This window comes from Passer montanus, unplaced genomic scaffold (genome assembly GCF_014805655.1).
Source record: "Passer montanus isolate IOZ18808 unplaced genomic scaffold, ASM1480565v1 scaffold70, whole genome shotgun sequence".
Taxonomy (NCBI): Eukaryota; Metazoa; Chordata; class Aves; order Passeriformes; family Passeridae; genus Passer; species Passer montanus.
This window is the reverse complement of record NW_024372148.1, coordinates 3494703-3512686: the sequence shown is the minus strand read 5'-3', so window position 1 is coordinate 3512686 and position 17984 is coordinate 3494703. Positions and strand designations below refer to the sequence as shown.

General features: G+C 35.0%; 1 protein-coding gene across 3 annotated transcripts in view; it reads left to right on the top strand.

Annotated features, from left to right (window-relative positions):
• Nucleotides 1-17984, top strand: part of RBBP8 (RB binding protein 8, endonuclease) — a 40648-nt gene that overhangs the window by 7603 nt on the left and 15061 nt on the right. For all 3 annotated transcript variants that reach the window (XM_039730157.1, XM_039730158.1, XM_039730156.1), the window contains 6 exons: nt 1311-1531; nt 6861-6903; nt 9432-9527; nt 11687-11799; nt 13317-13392; nt 16461-16627. In XM_039730157.1, the coding sequence (XP_039586091.1) occupies nt 1420-1531; nt 6861-6903; nt 9432-9527; nt 11687-11799; nt 13317-13392; nt 16461-16627 (607 nt within the window). In that variant the 5' untranslated portion in view covers nt 1311-1419. The remainder of the gene's footprint in view (nt 1-1310; nt 1532-6860; nt 6904-9431; nt 9528-11686; nt 11800-13316; nt 13393-16460; nt 16628-17984) is intronic.

Sequence of the window (17984 nt, the reverse complement as noted above, 5' to 3'; positions counted from 1 at the left end):
AAAACATCCAGTTCGAGTGTTTCTGTTGAGAATGTTTTGTTCCATTATTTTTATTCCATTGTAAAGACAGTCAGACTGGAAAAAAAAAAAGTGACTTAAAACTGTGCACAGAGATATGAGACAGGAGAGTGGAGCCAAAGCCTCCAGGCCCTACCCTTGGTTACTGGCCACTGGACTGAACATTTTATTGTGGTGAATCTGGGGGACCAGCTAAACAGCATTCAGATGTTCTAAGTTGTTTGAAGGCTTTCAAGATAGGAAATGCAGCTTCTTGACTAATCCTAGACCTTGTATCACCTGAACTATAGCTTATACCTCAAAAATTTGAGAGCAAATTGTTCCTTCCATTTGGCAGTATAGGCTTGATAGTTTGCTTGCTCAAGTTGCTAATTTAGGAGTAGTACAAAATACCTAGCTTTTTTTTCCTTTCTGCATTTTATATTACAAGATCATAGAGATAGCTATGTCCACATGGTAATGACAGTCCCTGTTCAGAAGTGTCTGTTTAAAATTGACTGCATAAAAGTGGGGAAAACTCAGAATGTCCAGTTTCACACAGAGGGAGCTGAAGGACAGAGATTACAGGAGTATTTCAGTATTGGACACCCAGTGCCAGTAGAATTGAATCTTGCCTTGGCTCAGAGCCAGATCTGAGAACCATGCTGCCTCTGTGGTTTGCCTGAGGGCATCATCTCTGTAAAAAACCCTTCAAAACAAGTGGGAATTATGGGTAAGATTTTCCTAAATTTTGTAGGCAGTCAAGCTTCTAAAACAGAGCTATCTGACTTTGATTATTCTTCTCAAATATTAATGCTTTGGAGATTTTTCTCTATTTTTTTTTCATCAGGGAATGGGAGTCATTTTAATATAGAATTATGAACACTTCAAGGGGATGTAAGCTTTTCTTTGTAAAAGGGTGTAATTTGAATCCAAGTTTATGTAAAGGATGTATACAGACAAATCCATCTCTGATAAAATTTTTGACAAATGCTTTTGCTGACAGCCAGATTTTGGCACTATGGCTTACTTTTGGAAAACAGGAATTCAGTATAACTCTAGATAAGAAAAAAAATGAAAGACTCTTAAGTGTTTTAATCTAATTTTAAGTTGATAGCTTTTTAAGGGGAGGAAAATTCTGTTAGTTTGTAATTACCTGCAGCAAAGTACTTAGCAGTGTCCAAGCTTTCAGGGTGACTGTCAGTGTCAAAGTATGTAAATAAATATCCTCAGCAAGGATAGACAGTAAACTTTGCATTTCATCCATGGCTACAAGTTATGCTCTAAATGTAAGTGTTATTCTGTCATTACAGATGTACACCCCTCTTCAGAAACAGTTTCATAACTATGTAATTTAAAATATAAAGTTTGAGAGTGAGCCAGTTCTGCAAGTCAAAGAAGCTGGGAGCAGAAAAAAGCAAGATGAATGCATCTGGAGGAAGCTGTGGCAGCCCTAGTTCTGCAGAACTTACAGGAGATTTCTTCAAAGAGCTCTGGTCCAAACTGAAAGAATGCCATGATAAAGAAGTACAAGGTAAATCATTGAAGGTTGGGTTTGTCAGGTTAAAGTTGATGTTTGTCAGTTGCCAAAGGAAAACTTTGAACCAAAATACTCTGCATGGAACTAAATAGATTTTTAAAGTTTTCAGTTATGCAGAAAGTTGGGTCTGATGATTACAAATGATCCTTAGGGATTGACCACCTAAGCCTGGTTTAACAGGATTAAACTATCAACACAGATAAATTATTTGCTAGGTCAGTGAAGAAAAAGTAACACAATGTTACCTGGAGTTTCTGCTTGCCTACAAAATATCTGTGTGTTACTTTACCCTCAATGGATCGTGATTCAATTTTCCAAACCATGTTGTTCAATGGATTCTTTTCTTTTGCTTTTTGCTTTGGTTGCTTCAGATACATTACAATTATTTGCATTGTTTATTTCCCCTAACTTGTGCAAAATCACACTGCAGATTAATGTTACTGAAGTAAAAATTATTTCTTCAGATTTTAGTGTTCTAAATTTTCTCAGTAAAATCTGTCATGTTGTTATAATATGATTATTCTTACATTATGTGACTTGTAGTAACAATTTTACTACAGATTGGCTGTTAGTGTCTGTTCATTCTTCAGTAATTCAGAAAAGATGAATTATTGCACTATATGTATTGTTATTGTAATGTTGTTTTACAAGGAGTATTCATAAGGGGTTTTTGCTAAAAACATTTAGTAAGTGAACATTTTGTTCTGCTAATCTAAAGTCACATGATCCATTCTTTTTGGATGGAATTAAAACAGTATTAGACTGTGTCTTCTAAGAAGTTTATCCTTATGTATGAAATAGTATTTATGTTAGACTGGAATAAAAGTGGGTGAGTTTCTGTGATTTAAGAGCTGTAGTTATGCAAGTGGATCTTTACCCAGAACATTTCAGTGGCCTTGGTTGTTTCTACCAGCCTCAAGACAGTTTCAGGTCTGTCCATTTTGGCCCAGTTATTCCATCACTTTGTGGTTTCAAAAACTCTTGGAGATTGTTTTATAATTAGTAGATGTTACATGCCTCCCATTGAAAGTCTTGATTCAATTATTTGCAGCACTAGGCCGTGACACTTGGCTGCTGATTATTAAAAGAACCAGACCAAATAAGCAACCAAAAAGCATATACCAATATGGCAACTGGAAGAAGCTATAGCAGACAGTAGCATTTCTTTTCATTAACATATGGACTACAGTTTTATATTGTGTTCCAAAACACACAAAAAAACCCTTTTTTAATAATTATGTTTTAAATTGTTGATGGTTCTTTTTGGTGTGGGTGTGATGTCAACCACAGATAAACGCGGAAGTACTGACAGAATGGGATCTGGCAATCTATGGCATGTCTGAACAACAAAAACTTAACAAACAAAAAGCTCTGATGTAGAGACTTACTTTAAGTGACCCTTTCTCTAGTTTCTTGGGGTGTGCAACACGTGATTTTCAAGTTTAGGTTTTCTTTATGCAAGCAAGATACTCTTTAGAATGCATGCAGGGTGTGGCCAGGTAATTTTGCCACCAGGCAGCCTTTTTCATGCCTAGCCCTTTGTCAGTATGTCCCACACTGGGTTAGGTAAAATTAGGTCTTCCATGATAACATCAAAGACATGCCTGAAGGATAGTTAATTTTTTCAGAAGGTGGGGATCCTCTTGTAGAAAATGGTACTGGAAGATATTTTAGAAACATCAAACACAGACTTGCCTAGACTTTGCTTGTTTCTGAAGTCTATAAATAAGAATTAAAATTGACTCATGAGTTTCCAATCTGAATGTCAGCAAAAATTATTTTAAAGGTGGTAGAAGGTGGATTAAGGGAAAGTTATTAGTTGTTGAAAAAGCTTCTTGCATCTACAATGTACTGAACACTGAAATTGTGGAATTCTTATGTGAAATTCATGAAAAGTATGTAAAAAGAATTTATGTAAAGAGATGTAAATAATTAGTAAAAAGAATTTATGACACATGAACTTGACATGCTCTACAAGTTATATCTATAGAATGTAAACTGAAGAATACTTTAAACTCGTGCAGTTTGAAAGGGATTTTATTGAATTTCAATATTACTATATTGTAAAGGGTGTGTTTTTTTACTATTATGTGAAGAAACCCAACTTCTTGTTCTTTTAAACTTATCACTTCCAAAGAAATCCAAATTTTGGCCTTCTTCAGCCAAAATAGCTATTATTTAACTTAAATTCATTATAAAGCAATGGGTAGGACACCTACATCCCAGTTTCCAAAGATGTTGGATATGATCAGCATCAGTTGACTTTTCATGGAGTTCAGAAGTGCTCAACAACTCAGAATAATGGTCATTAAAACTATTTGCTTTTATTTCCTATCTGTAGAATGTGTGGGGTACTTCCATAGTGCCCAGACGAGTCAAAGGAATTTAATAATGCTTTTTGTGAACTGATTTATTTCTACAGGTGGCAATTCTTACCTCTTGCTAGAAATAATTGTATAGATGCTTGCTGAATGTGGATCAAGGTGGTTTCTGAGGATTAATTTAAATCTAAAACACTGTACTAAAAACATACATCAGCATAGAATTGTGAGCAGTGTTTTATGTATGAGAAATAGCCTAGTTTTTAAAATTATTGCTCACCTCTGAAAAGCAGAGGATATCAATGGACAAAAAACTGTAGTCATAGAAGGAGAGAAACTTATGAGGAAAGCAATCTCATTGATAGATTGCTGTAGGAAAGGAAGTGGCTGGAAGTTCCTCAAAAGTAAATAATTATAGAAAACAGAGCTGGAAGGGATTTTAGAAGGTCATCTAGTCCATCTCTGTACCCTTGAGGTAGGATTATGTCTGTGTTATTGCTGACAGTAGCTTGTCCAACTTGTTTCAAGAAATCTTCAGTGATAATGATTCTGTGGTCTTCCCAGGCACTGTCAGCTTTAAGGAAGTGCATTTAATGCTTTTGAAAATTCATCAGAACAAAAATTATCATAGCCATTAATTGAAATATTACAGCAATATAGTCTAATCAAATAGCAAGTTTCATAAACTAGTGTTTAATTAATCTGCCTAATGATAGTTTAAAGACGGTCTCTGTTACTTTAATAGGTGTAGAGTGTCATTTACTAATGCACTTACAAGCTTTAGATAATGTAGATTTATATAGTCTGCAGTTTGCCTGTCCCATAAAAATATTGTGCAAAAGATAAAATTGAATTGGGAAGGGACAAAGTGTAGTTCCACAGAGTTTTTTGTGCTCCCTATGTTAATTAAGGAAACTTGAAAAAGCAAAGCTCCTTAAATGAGCGTGCTTAAAAACTCTTAATGCTCTGGAAAAGCAAAAGGAAGAGACTACAGCAGATGTAGTAATTCAAGGCTCATGGATAAATGTAGGAGGCTGGTTTCCTGCCTTCTCATTGCAATCATTTGAACTAAGAAAAAATACAACCTTTAAGTAACTAGTTCAGTTCCTCCTGAATTCAGGTGAGAGGGGAGATAGTGTTACCTGTAGCACAGTACTGGGCCTTTTGAGCCCTGCCTCTTCAATTGGTTGCTCAGGTTGCCAAAGTTACAATCCTAAATACTTGCTGAACAGACTACCTGTTCATACAGGAGATGCATTGTTGTGCAGCTTCATTCCTTCCGATGGGCGTGGAGCAGCTTTAAAGCAAGCTTTATAGGGGTTCTAATTGCAGATGCCTAATTGACTTGATGAATAGCAACTGCTTAAAAAAATAAACCCTCTTTCTGGGCTGATCTGCATGATAGAACATAACATCTCACAGGTGCTGAACACTTGGAGATAAAAGAAATCTTGCTATATTTCCTAAGAATTTTTTTAAGTAGTCTGTCTGCATTTTTAACTCATTGTCTCACTGGCATCTTGTAGCAAGTTTGGGTTCACTGAGTCTGTGGCTGGCTTGACATTTTAAGTGGCCTGAGGAGTGAAACTTCTCAAGCAATTAATTTTTCCCTTAGAGCTGTTCCTAGTTGAGTGTAGTGGAGAAAAAATAGTCTGTTAGCTGCCCTAACCTACATTTTCTATAGTAAGATGTAGTATCAGCTCTGTGTTTAGGCTAAAATTCAAAGTAGTCTGAAGTTTTCTTGCAAGTGTTCTGGTTTTATAAGTTTATCCTGCTATCCTAAATGCATAATGCTTTTTCAGGAGAGCTTACAAGACACCTAATGTTCAACCTGAAGTTGGTAGCAACCTTCCATAATTAGAAGAAAAAAACCGTGCTAGGAGATGTTATTTTCTGATGTGATATGAAAATTTCTCTTGGATTTCTGTTTAAGAAACTGTTCTGTCATTGGGGTCTGATTATTTCTCTTTATTTGGAATAGGAATGGCCAGCTTGTGTATGGGTAATATCACATACATTTCCATAGAACTATGTCCTGCTTGTTAAATTGTTTTGTGCAATCTTCTTGTCTCTGTGCCCATATAAATGCACCCAAGACCTTGCAAGCAGATTGACTGGACAGTGTTCTGTCCCCTGGGCTGTCAGCTGGCCTCTCCTGCTGAGAACATCAGTTGTATTTGAAAATCTTTTTCCTTCTGCTCAGAATATTTAATTTCCACAGCACTGTGTCCTGCTTGTTAAATTGTTTTGTGCATGAGTATCTTCTTGTCTCTGTGCCCATATAAATGCACCCAAGACCTTGCAAGCAGATTGACTGGACAGTGTTCTGTCCCCTGGGCTGTCAGCTGGCCTCTCCTGCTGAGAACATCAGTTGTATTTGAAAATCTTTTTCCTTCTGCTCAGAATATTTAGTTAGGAGCGTGGAACTCTTAGCGGGAGAAAGGCCACAGATGAAATATCATTCATCAATTCACCTTCAGATAGTGCAAGGAAGCTTTGACTGAGAAAGTCTAGTAGCACATCTCCAAAGAAGGATGTTGTCCTTCTCTGCTTTAAAGCCTTGAATTACCTATTTTTAATGTTTCATTTATGCATATACACTGTAAAGCATTTCTCAGTTCAGTGATTGAATGCTTCATGCAGTGTTGCATTATGAATTTGTGTGCACACAGAACATATTTTATGCTACTTCTGTGGGCAAAGTCAATGAAAATATGTTGATGGTGCTGGCTATTCATGTGTGGTTATTTCACAAAGGTATTTGTTTACTTGTGTAAGTGGAAATCTGTGTGTTTGCTTAAGAAGTCCTTATTTCCTGGAGATCACAATGACTATATTTGTTACCAAGATCCTGTAGAACACACTCAAAAAGTCCAGAAGGAACCTTTTTCTCTCCAGATTAGTGACATTTTTTGTCTCTGCAGATAACAGTGGCAAACTGTCTTACTCATTTTTTAAAATCAGAATTCTATAACATGTAATTTCTTCTTTCCACTTTTCAGGCTTACAGCTGAAAATATCTAAGTTGAAAAAGGAAAGATGCTTGTAAGTACTAACCCTAATGATATAATTTATTAAAGGAGAGTCAGAGTCCCATTAATGAGCTGAAATTCTTGTCAGATCAATTAAGGTTTCATGGATTCTTCCTTTAGATGTGTAAAAAACTCTGCTTATTTTAATAATTCAGATAAAGTTGTCTGAAGATGTACAGAGCTCTTTACAGGGTGTGTTATTTTTAAAGTATAATTTATAAATTAAGTAGTTGCTCATTTTTAATCTGAAATGATTAAATTATCTCTTGCTTTTGATATTAGTCTGCCATATCATAAGTTGCTTCCATGTTCTGGAATCTTAAATTGATCAGTCAGTTTTCTAGATGAGAAATATTATCAGTGCTGTGACTGAACAAATACCAAATAGGTTAGTCATTGTTTGTTGGAATCTTTCTACAGCTGCCACATTGTGGATACAGTACTGTTACATAGGAGGTCTTGTTCTCCTTGCTGCATCTGAATACCTGGGGTTTAGTATTTCAAACTTGGTAATCAGCTGACAATGAGCACCTTATTTTGTATCCCACTCCAGCGTTGGAGCTAATGACTTGTAAACCCTAGGTCACAGACTGGCCATTATGCAGTGCCTTCATAGCCAGAAGTCTATCATTTTTGTCAGGTACAATGGAATTTTAAGGAAAGAAAACCCAACAAAGAGCCTAGTTCCTTCTGTCCTTTCACTGTATTCATGGGGCATTTTACAAGGTTTAGGTGAAAGGCATGTAGTATTAGTGTACATTAATATCTTATTTATTGCAAATTACTTAATGCCATAGAATGACTTAGAATTAACTAGAAACAATTTTTAAATTTGCTATTTTAAGCCTCCCATGAGTGGCATAAACAGAAAAAATGAGGGGATTTTTTGTGGTTTTAGTTTTTTATTGGAGGGATTTTTTAATGTCCTAAACATCAGGAAAATACAGCCTGCTTTTGTCAGACTTCAAATTTTGCCATGGCTGGCTGTACTTGGTTAGTGAGCTGAGGTAAGAGAACGTTAACATTTTGTGTTTCCCAAGTAAAAGTACAAGCCTTAAATGGTTCCTCATGCTGTTTGCATGTAACTGCTTTATAGGTTGAATATGCACTTGGAATGGTCTATGTGGGTCTGTATGATAGTACAGAAAAATAAAGCATCTGTACTTAAATTTAAAGATTAATTAAATATGCTTGTGATTGTACACTGTAGAAGCTTCCAGCTGTCCCATTCACTTTATGATTCACTGTGATTGCTAGTTTCTTGTACTTCTGTAATGCCAGCAATATGAAAATGTGGTTGACTAAACATATGTTAAAGGGATAGTGCCAATTTAAAAGTTTGTTTGTGTAAAAGAACTGTATCAAGTTAGTAAATATGTTTTCATTTCCTGGTGTGTGTGTGTGCACTTAACAGCTTTTCATGAGCCAATTTCTTGACTTCCACAAATAATCCATCTCAGGCACACTGAAAACAAACAACTGCTTTCATGGATATATACAAAGGATTCCATGATAGAAAGAAGAACTGGGAATTTCTCAGAAGTTAGTCATTGTCATGTTACACAAATTGAGGTGTTTAGCTTTTATTGAACATTATTTTCATTATTATGTGTTTGTCATTCATACCATGTTTGCAACTTGAAGAGATATTGTGGTCTCATAATAACGTTGAAAGGGAGCTAAAATTGGGAAGTTAACATTACTATTTTTCCTTAGCTCTTTTAAGGAGAAAATATTCTTTGTTAATTAATTAGTTCTATTTTTTAGAGAAGGTATTTTCCACAAGATCAACTGCTTCTGAGGGTTTTGTAAAGAGACGTCTTTTGTCTTTATTCATACTATGGGAATACATGCTCTATAGAAAATTCCTTCTTGAGGAAGTAAAGCTCTAATGGATCTAAAGACTTTTCAGAGATTTCAAAACCTAATGTGGTTTGCCATGCTGCAGAATTGACTCACTGATATGACAAGACCAAAATGACCTGATTGTGAAAACTCCCATTAGATTCCCCACAGCTCCACAACACACTGAGTTGTAAGAGAAGTTTTTGAGTTTGTTCTCTGAAATTGTTGCTTGAACATTGTTAGCTTTTATGTCTTCACTGTCATTAATTCTAGTTTTTACCTGAGCAAAAAACAGACATAACAGAAGATCACCTGTATTATGAATTAGAAACCAGCTGCATCTTTCCTCTGTCATTTGCAAATTATTATTAATCAGAAACACTAGCTTCATGTATCGTCAACATAATATTTATTGTCTTGACTGTCATTAATTCTAGTTTTTACCTGAGCAAAAAACAGACATAACAGAAGATCACCTGTATTATGAATTAGAAACCAGCTGCATCTTTCCTCTGTCATTTGCAAATTATTATTAATCAGAAACACTAGCTTCGTGTACCTTCAACATAATATTTGTGCTGATGATAATCACATTTCCCTATGATGTCAAAGAAACATGCCAGAGAAAATTCTTTAGTGAAAAAGTAATTACTGCAATTTAAAGCTGGAACTAATTGTTCCTCTTTTTCTTTTCAGGGATGCAGAGAGGCTTGAAGAGTTCTATACCAAAAACCAACAGCTCAGAGAACAGCAAAAAGCACTTCATGACACTATCAAGGTTTTAGAAGACAGGTGAAGTAGTGTCTTCTGTCTTTTGAGTTTGCTGAATTTTGCTCTTTCAGAGTAGCTCTGGATACTTTGCAAGTTGAGTTTATTGTGTTTTGGTGTGGGATTGTTGATTTTTTTTTAGTAAGCCAGTCCTTTTCTAATGCAATCCAAATAGTGTGTTATAGAGAAAGATGTAGAATTTACATTTTTCTGAAGAGTAATCAATAAATATATAACGTATATATTTATCTCATCTATATAATTAATCATAAAATCAGTAATGAATATAAATGACAATTTCTGTTGTATTGTTATTTTCAAAGTGCTTAGCTTATTTAGTTCAGTTTCAATAGAAGTTAGACTAGATCAGCTTGGAAGGCAAACAGACATTTTAAGGTTTGTTCTTTTGTACCCATCTTTGTAGAGTTAAATTTTATATTGATCAAGATGTAATACAAGTACAAAACCCAAAGGCTACACTATGTTGTGAAACTAATGAAATAACTCACTAGGAAATGTTTCAGATTTGAGAGCATCTTTTTTATCAATTGCCTGTTTTACCTAAATTTGATCATTGGTTCCATCCGTTCCCTTTTTTTGGATTTAGGTGCTTTCCTCACATTTTGATCCATTCTGCCTTTTCCTAATTTGTTTCTTTTTAATCTGGTACAGCAAAGCAAAACTAATAGACATGAAATTACAGTGCATTTTTCCTTCTTTAAAAAAGATACCTATTTTGGAAAGTATATGTTAAATTTGTTGTTAATAGGCTCTCAGAAGCTTTCTGGGAACAGGAGATCATTACATAGTAAATGGTTTTCCACTATTCCTGTGTTACCTCAAATTTTGAGCTGTGATACTCTACTTTTACTTTCAACTCCATTTTTCTGTGAAAGGCATTAGGGATAAGCTTATAGCCATGCAGGTAATCAACTTTCATACCATGTAAGTAGAGAGGCATTCATGGTGTGGATGGACCTTTCTAATCCCTTGGCAGATCAATTACTCACATTGTGAAAAACAAAAGAAGTATTTCAACTGATTTAGTACAAGGAGATTGTAATTCTGTGTTTGTTAGACATTCAGATCAGCTAGTATGAAAAGGCATTTCAGTATTTTACTCTTGCCATAATTCCACAATATTAAAACACCAATAAACAAGTATGGTTTTTACTTTCAATATTCAGCTGTGAAATTGGAAAGTTACATAGTTTGTTTAGTTGGGATTTTTTAATATTCGATGTAGTGGCATCAGCAGTGCAGAACCTTTGACTAACTGGTTTCTTATTTAGCAGGCAAAAGAGAGTCTGGTTTTCACTTTGGTAATACTGTTAGGTTTTTGCTGTGTACCAGAAATAAATACATTCTGTTTATCAACTATAAAATAAACATATATTTAATTGCGTGAATGAATGTGTCAGGTCAGATGGAGTGATTCTAACCAGTCCTTTTCTGATCATGGATGTGTTTTAAACAGCTAATCTAAACTATTAAGAGAGAGTGGAGTCACCTCTCATGAACTTTTGGATCCACTTCAAATTATTGGTGCTTAGATAAAGATAAAGGGTTTCACATTTGCTTAGTGGTTGTTAAGACTGAAATTACTAATTTGTCCTTTTTATTTTATTATTTTGCTTAATGACAGTACATAGCCTTCTTAAATGAGGTAGTAATTCTATTTACTGAAGTTATTTGCTTATTTGTATTTTCTTGAATGAACTTTACATAAAATGGTGATTTATATCCGACAGTATTTTTAGTAGGATGCCTTACAAAGGAGTTCAGTGGCATGCTCCACTTTATTATATTAAGTAATGCATGTTGCTTTAGAAGTATCCAGTACCTACTGACAGTATTTTTAGTAGGATGCCTTACGAAGGATTTCAGTGGCAAGGTGTAGCATGCTCCACTTTATTATATTAAGTAATGCATGTTGCTTTAGAAGTATCCAGTACCTACAACCATTTATGGAAATGTTAGAGCCTATAGTATTGGATTGTTTGGAAATCTCAAAACATTGCTATGTGAACATATAAAACCACAGTACTTAGTGGTGTTCTGCATAGCTGTCAGAAGTTTTCTGGTTTTCATTGTTAAAAAGTATTGTTGAACATTGGTGTCTGCTTCATACATGGCAATATTTTTTTTAACAGAGGGACCTTTTTCTCTTCATTTTATTGTAGATTAAGAGCGGGGTTATGTGATCGCTGTGCTGTAACCGAAGAACATATGAGAAAGAAGCAGCAAGAGTTTGAAAATATCCGGCAGCAGAATCTCAAACTTATAACTGAGCTTAGTGAGTTTTATCCCCAAGCCCGAAGACAAAACATGCTATTTTGTAAACTAGTTCTCCAGTAATTCCTGTAACTTGATATAATTTATGTGTGGTGTGTTTAGTAAGCCCAAAAAGTTCAGTCAGGGGATACTTAACTGTACAGTCTGAAAATATGTAACATACCAGTGACTAGTCATTTGACCCACCTTCTTAGATTGAAGTGCTGATACTGAAAGTGAACTGACGTGGAAAATCTTACACTGTAAAGTAGCTACTTTAGATAAAATGTGACTGCTTCTGTTTATTCCTACAGCTAGAATGATTGCCAGCTTTCCTAAGAAAACCCTGACTTCAAAAGGAATTGGTGATTGCAAAGTATCAAGTTCAGACAGAAGTGGGTCCAGCTTGTGTCCTGTAGTTGGTCTTGGACTGTAAATGCAGTAAACCCATAACTGCCTCATAACCAACTGAGGCCACAAAAAATAGCTTATACCAGGCAGCTGGTAGCCAGCTCATTTTGAAATAGAACATGTGACACAAATTAAACTGTTTGTTTCAGGTGGTACACAAGCAGGACAGAAATATGTTCATAAAGAGAGTTTGGAAAGATTGGTTGTATAAAGCGTAGAATAATAAAGGACAGAATTTTTTAATGTTATTGGTATCTTTACTGTTAATTATTTTGTATCATTTAGTTGTCTTTATTTGTCAAGAACAAGCAGACATTAAATGAGATTTAAAATAGGGAAAATGCCAGACATGTGCTTAATTAAATTATGGAAATATTAAATTATGGAAATACTATACTAATACAGAACACATCAGTGTTTCAAGGACTTCTAAGATTGAGCACTTACATAAAATTATTCTGAGTTGTGAGTTTAATGATGAACAGCGAACAGGGTACAGCCAATCTCTAAATATAGCACTGAACCTTAAAAATCAAGGTGGCACCTATTAGGTACAAATCTTGACCTGTGACACAACAGTGGGCTCCCATGGGTTTGGGTTGAGATCTGTGTAATGATGAAGAAAATTATTTGAGGAATCTAGAGGCAAAACAGACAACAGCAAAACAAAACCATAAAAATTAAAGTGGACTGAAGAATTGGAGCTATCACTACATTAGTTTGAGGCAGCATGGAAGAAAGGCTTAATGGTTGCTTTAGTGACTAAAACCAAATTTAAATTGCTTTGTATTTCATAGGTTATCCTTAGCCTAAGGTAGCAATTTTGTCCATGGAGACAAGTGAGCAATTACTCATCTTTACAACACAGTCTGACTTGTGTGTACGTGGACAAAAGTAATTAATGATTGTGTAGAACGAATGTTGTAATTGTGCCACCTCTGCCTTTTCTAACATGCCATTTTACTACTTTTTTCAATTACTAGCTTGAAACTTAATTTTTGCAAACCACAGAGAAGGTGTATGGTATTACATTTTACAGTTGGTTCTGTTTCCTTCAAGGACCTGACAAGATTATCATGTTAACATGTGTATATTGATTTTTTTAATACTTTTTTCTATAAATTTCAGTGAATGAAAAAAACAACTTACAGGATGAGAATAAAAAGTTAACTGAACAGTTCCAGCAATTACAGAAGGAGCTAGAGTAAGTTTTGGGTTGTTTGGGATATTCCCCCATTCCTCTGTAGAAATGTCTGGGAATATAAATATCAGCTTTTAAGTCTTTAAATCTTGTTTCCCCTTTGTGACAGATAGTGTGATGAGATAGCCTACTGCCTCAACATAACATAAGCCCAGTTGCCTTCTATTGTGCAGATTTTTATTTTCTTTTATCTGTGTGAATCTTGTTTTAAACTGGGAGTAAAACTCAGAGAAGTGAATTTATCATAGAAATTTTGCTTGACTTCTGATCACAGTGTATAGCAAAGCCTTATGTCTCATGCTTGTATTCCTTGGTTGCCTCTTTACCTTTTGTTTCCTCCTAGGCTAAGATTTCAGAAAAGTAGTTATTTAGATAGTCAGGAAGTCCCAGGATCTTGCAATACATTTTTAAAATAAACTTACTATAATTTTGCAATTTTAAAAGAAAAATACTGTAGTAATTTTTGAAAACAAGACATAGAAATAATGAGCTACAAATTGACTGTGAAATTTTAATCTGCTATAGTAAGAATGTGTCATCTAATGTTGTGGTTAATATGTGAATGTGGTGTACTGTGCAAGGCAGAGGTAGTGTTCCTTTCTTGTTGTGGTCTGACATCATCTGAAACTTATCTCACTTTTCCCTATCTATGACTAAGTTGTGTACATGCCTCAGAGAAATGGGACAGGATGTGTGGACTTGACACAGAAGGTTTTTTATACGTGTGGTTTACTTCTTGTCTCTGTCAGAATTTAACTTCAGTAGCGAGTGAAACGACTGGAGTTCAGTACAGAATGACTGTTGTCCTATTCCTTTGTATTTCTTGGTTTGTCTCCCATCTTTCAACCTCATTGTCCTTTCTTTTTTCTGTATGCATTTAATCTTCTTGGGGTAACATACTTCATACCCCAGCTTCCACTAAAAATCTCTGACCTATTAAGCTGACAATAACCAATGTAACAATTCATTATTTGCTCTGCATGTTAGGTGATCATTCAAATAAGTGCAGAGTTGAGTGGATAAACAGTAATTTACAAGGATGGTGGTGCTGTTGTAACACAGACATTGCATTTGGTTGTTTTGGTTGAGCTATAATCATGGTACTTTATTTAGAATTAGCAACTTAGATTGCTATAACATCACATTGTAGGTACACAGTAGCAGATTGTTTTTACTGTATGATATGAAATCATATTTTTACAGTCCTCTGTATTTTGTAACCACGTTCTAATAGGAATAAAAATCTGAGAATTTTCCATATAAAATCAGTGTAAAGAAAATAAATCAGAAATCAGTGGAAGAGTAGAAGAATTGTATTATCTGATTCTTTATGACATTGAGATTTATGCATGGCTGGGAGCAGCAAGGAAATTTCTGCAAAAACCTCTTCTGGGGTCTCAGATAAATCCATTATTCAGAAGTTATTTATTACATAGTTATGATGTACAGTATGTATGGCAGCTGCTTCATTTGATGTTTTTTTTCTGTGATGGTATGTAGAAACTACCTCTTGGTTTATATAGAAGTAAGGTGCATAAAAATGTATTTTTACTACGTTCATTTGTCAAACAAAGCCATGCGTGCCAGTAAATTTAAAGAGAACTCTAACAGCTAACTTAAATTTGAAAAGTAAATTGATTAATATATTTCTCTGTTGTTTATTTTGATTTGTGTCTTAAGATATTGCTAGTAGATAATACAGTTTTCCAGTGCTTTCTTTGTAAATGTGCTAGAAAAGAGGAATTACAAAATCACACAAGGGATTCGTCAAGACTTGAGAACATCAGTGCATCAGTATTTGTCATTAAGTGTTCAAAGTTAGTAGTGGTAAAAAGCCCAACTGCAAAAATGCTTTTTGTCTCAAGCCAGACAGCTTTTTAAAGTTTTCCATTACCTTATTTTATATAAGATGTTGTGGTTCAGCTTCAATGCAAGCAAAAATTTATCTGTATTTCCTCTTCTTCCCTTAAATCAAAACCTTATATCCTTCTCTTTATAGTTAGGAAATTATCTTTTGGCCTGTGTTTTCTCTTCAGAATTGTAAGGAAAAGTGCAACTGCAGGAAGATGACCAGGCAGGCTGTGTTAGATTTCTGTGTGCTTTTGTTTTACTGCCTCATCCATGTCTCACTGCCACCACCATAGGGCAGATAGGCCCTTATGAAGTACTAAACAATTTAAATTTGAAGATGCAAAATCAGTCCTTTTTTGTTGTTATTCCCTCACTATGTTTAGATAGAGTTTTTGAAGAGAAAAGACATTGTATTATATACTGACTCTCCAGCAGGTTGCTAGAGCTGACAGTGTAACAGAAGGTAACTTGTCTTCATATCTTGTCTTGTATTTTACATTACTTGTTTTCAATGCTTTTTTGCATTATTCCATGATGACCTTTTTTGGGCTGAGTTTGAGGTAACATCAATGCTTTGGAGGGTGACTACTTTGAGTACAGTGCTATTCAGTACTATTTAAAATTGTCCAAAAGCTTTTATTTTGTATTTAAGGCAATATTTCTAATCGCTGAATATATTCTGAATTGGGAAAGGACCCAACAAGGTTCAGCAAGTCCAACTCTTAAGCAAGTGGCCTATCCAGGGATTGAACCCAGAATCTTGGTGTTATCCAGCACCATGCTCTAGCCAACTCAGTCAATCTCAAGGTCATAAACTGTGAAGATGTACAGGGATTTCCATACAAGGGGGAGACACTGACCCATCCATTTCACAATCCTTTTGTTAAAGAAGCACCTGCTTCAGAGGACAAGCTATCATCTCTACAGTACCTAGCTGCTTCTGGGAAAAAGGGCTTCCATAGTGCAGTTGTATGCTGACTTCAAATGTGAAGAGCTGGTTGTATGCTGTTCTTGGGCTTGATGGAGCAATGGTCAATCTTTTGTTAGATGTATCTGAAAACTGGGTTGAGTATTACTTTTTTACAGTGTAATGTTTTTGGGGTGGCTGTATTTCCAGAATTGTTGGGTTCTCGTACTGTGTGATTGTCCTGCTTGCTGAAGTGAAAACTCTTCATCTTGCTGACTTGGGGTTTTATTTGACCACTTGATTTGGTCTCCAGGGTGCAAAAGCAACAAGCAGTGGAGGCAGAAGAAGTTATTCCAGATTCTCCAGTTGTAACATCTTCATTTTCTGTGGTTAGTCGTATGAGAAGGAAAAAAGAGAACAGGCATGTCCGATACACAGAACATACACCTCCAGATTTGGAACTTAGGGAAAGCAACGGTGGTAAGAGGGGTTTTTTTGTTGTTGTTGTTTTTGGAGTTTTTTGTTATTAATTAAGGGCTGAACAGAAAGATGGTGTATAAACTTGATTGCAAAGGGCAAAAACTAAAAAAAAAACCAAAACCCTATGGCTTTTTTTTGCTCTACCTTTTGTCTTTTTGTGTGATATTGCATGAGTCCAGGGGAAAAAATCTATAGCAGTAACTGTTACATTAGTGATATGCTTGGAACTTATCTCAGCCTTCTACTTTTATTCATCCATGTGCACATGCAAATGTAACAGTTTTCCAGCCTATTTTTCTTCTTTACTTGCAAATTGGCTAAAAAAGCATCTATTCACGTTTGACTTGTGCACGCAGCAATGTCACCACCTACTGGAGAGTGAAACAGATGTTTTGCCACATTCTGAAATTATTCTGCAGCTGAAGTAATGTAACTGAAACTGGTAGATATCTACATGATCTCTCTATATTCCACACTGTTTGCACTTGTTTTGTGTCTTAAGTTCAGCAGTATTGTGTGCATTTAATTTCCAGACTTTGTTCTGTAGTGTCATAGAAATAACTCTAATATATTTTGTCTACAAAAATATTTTTGTGAAATTTTGCTTTTGTTTTATTGATACACATGAAATTTCATAAGCCAGGTCAATTTGTGGCATTGTAAAAAGGTATTTTTAGTATGAATAAATATGACTAAATATTAGTCTTCACTAAAAGCCTCGTCCCAAGAATAAAAATAGGATGACTGTGGGATGAAAAGGGTGGGTTGGTTGTTCATGCCCTTTATTTTGCATTTGAAATTTTTAGTGCTGTGGATATTTTCTCCTTTCTAAGCATACCTATCTCTCTCCATATTCTGCATAAAAAATGGAGCTACTAAATTAATCCAAAATTTAATAGTAAGAAATAGTGTGAATACCTATCACAGTTAATGGCTTTGAAAAGCTGTTGGTCATCAAGGTAGAAAGGACTGCATGGCATATGTTTGTCATGATTCAGATCTCAAGTTTCTCACCTTTTTATTACCTTAGCTGATGCAGAACATTGTTTCCTTGGATGGTTTACTCTTCAATAATTTCATTGCCCTATTAACAGGTCAAATACAGCTTTAATGACTATTTTTATATGGTCAGACTAGATGGTGGTGTCATTTTGTATTAGTATTGTTTTAGGGCTGGCTGGCTAAACTCATATTTTTGAGGAAAAGGATTAATATAAAATATTTATAATTTTATTTATATTGTGACATATCACTGTCACAAATTATCAGATGTGCTTACATTGCTAGATCTACTGAAATATTAAATCTCCCATTTAAGTGCTTTTAAGATCTGGGTCATTGTCTGTATCTATGCAAA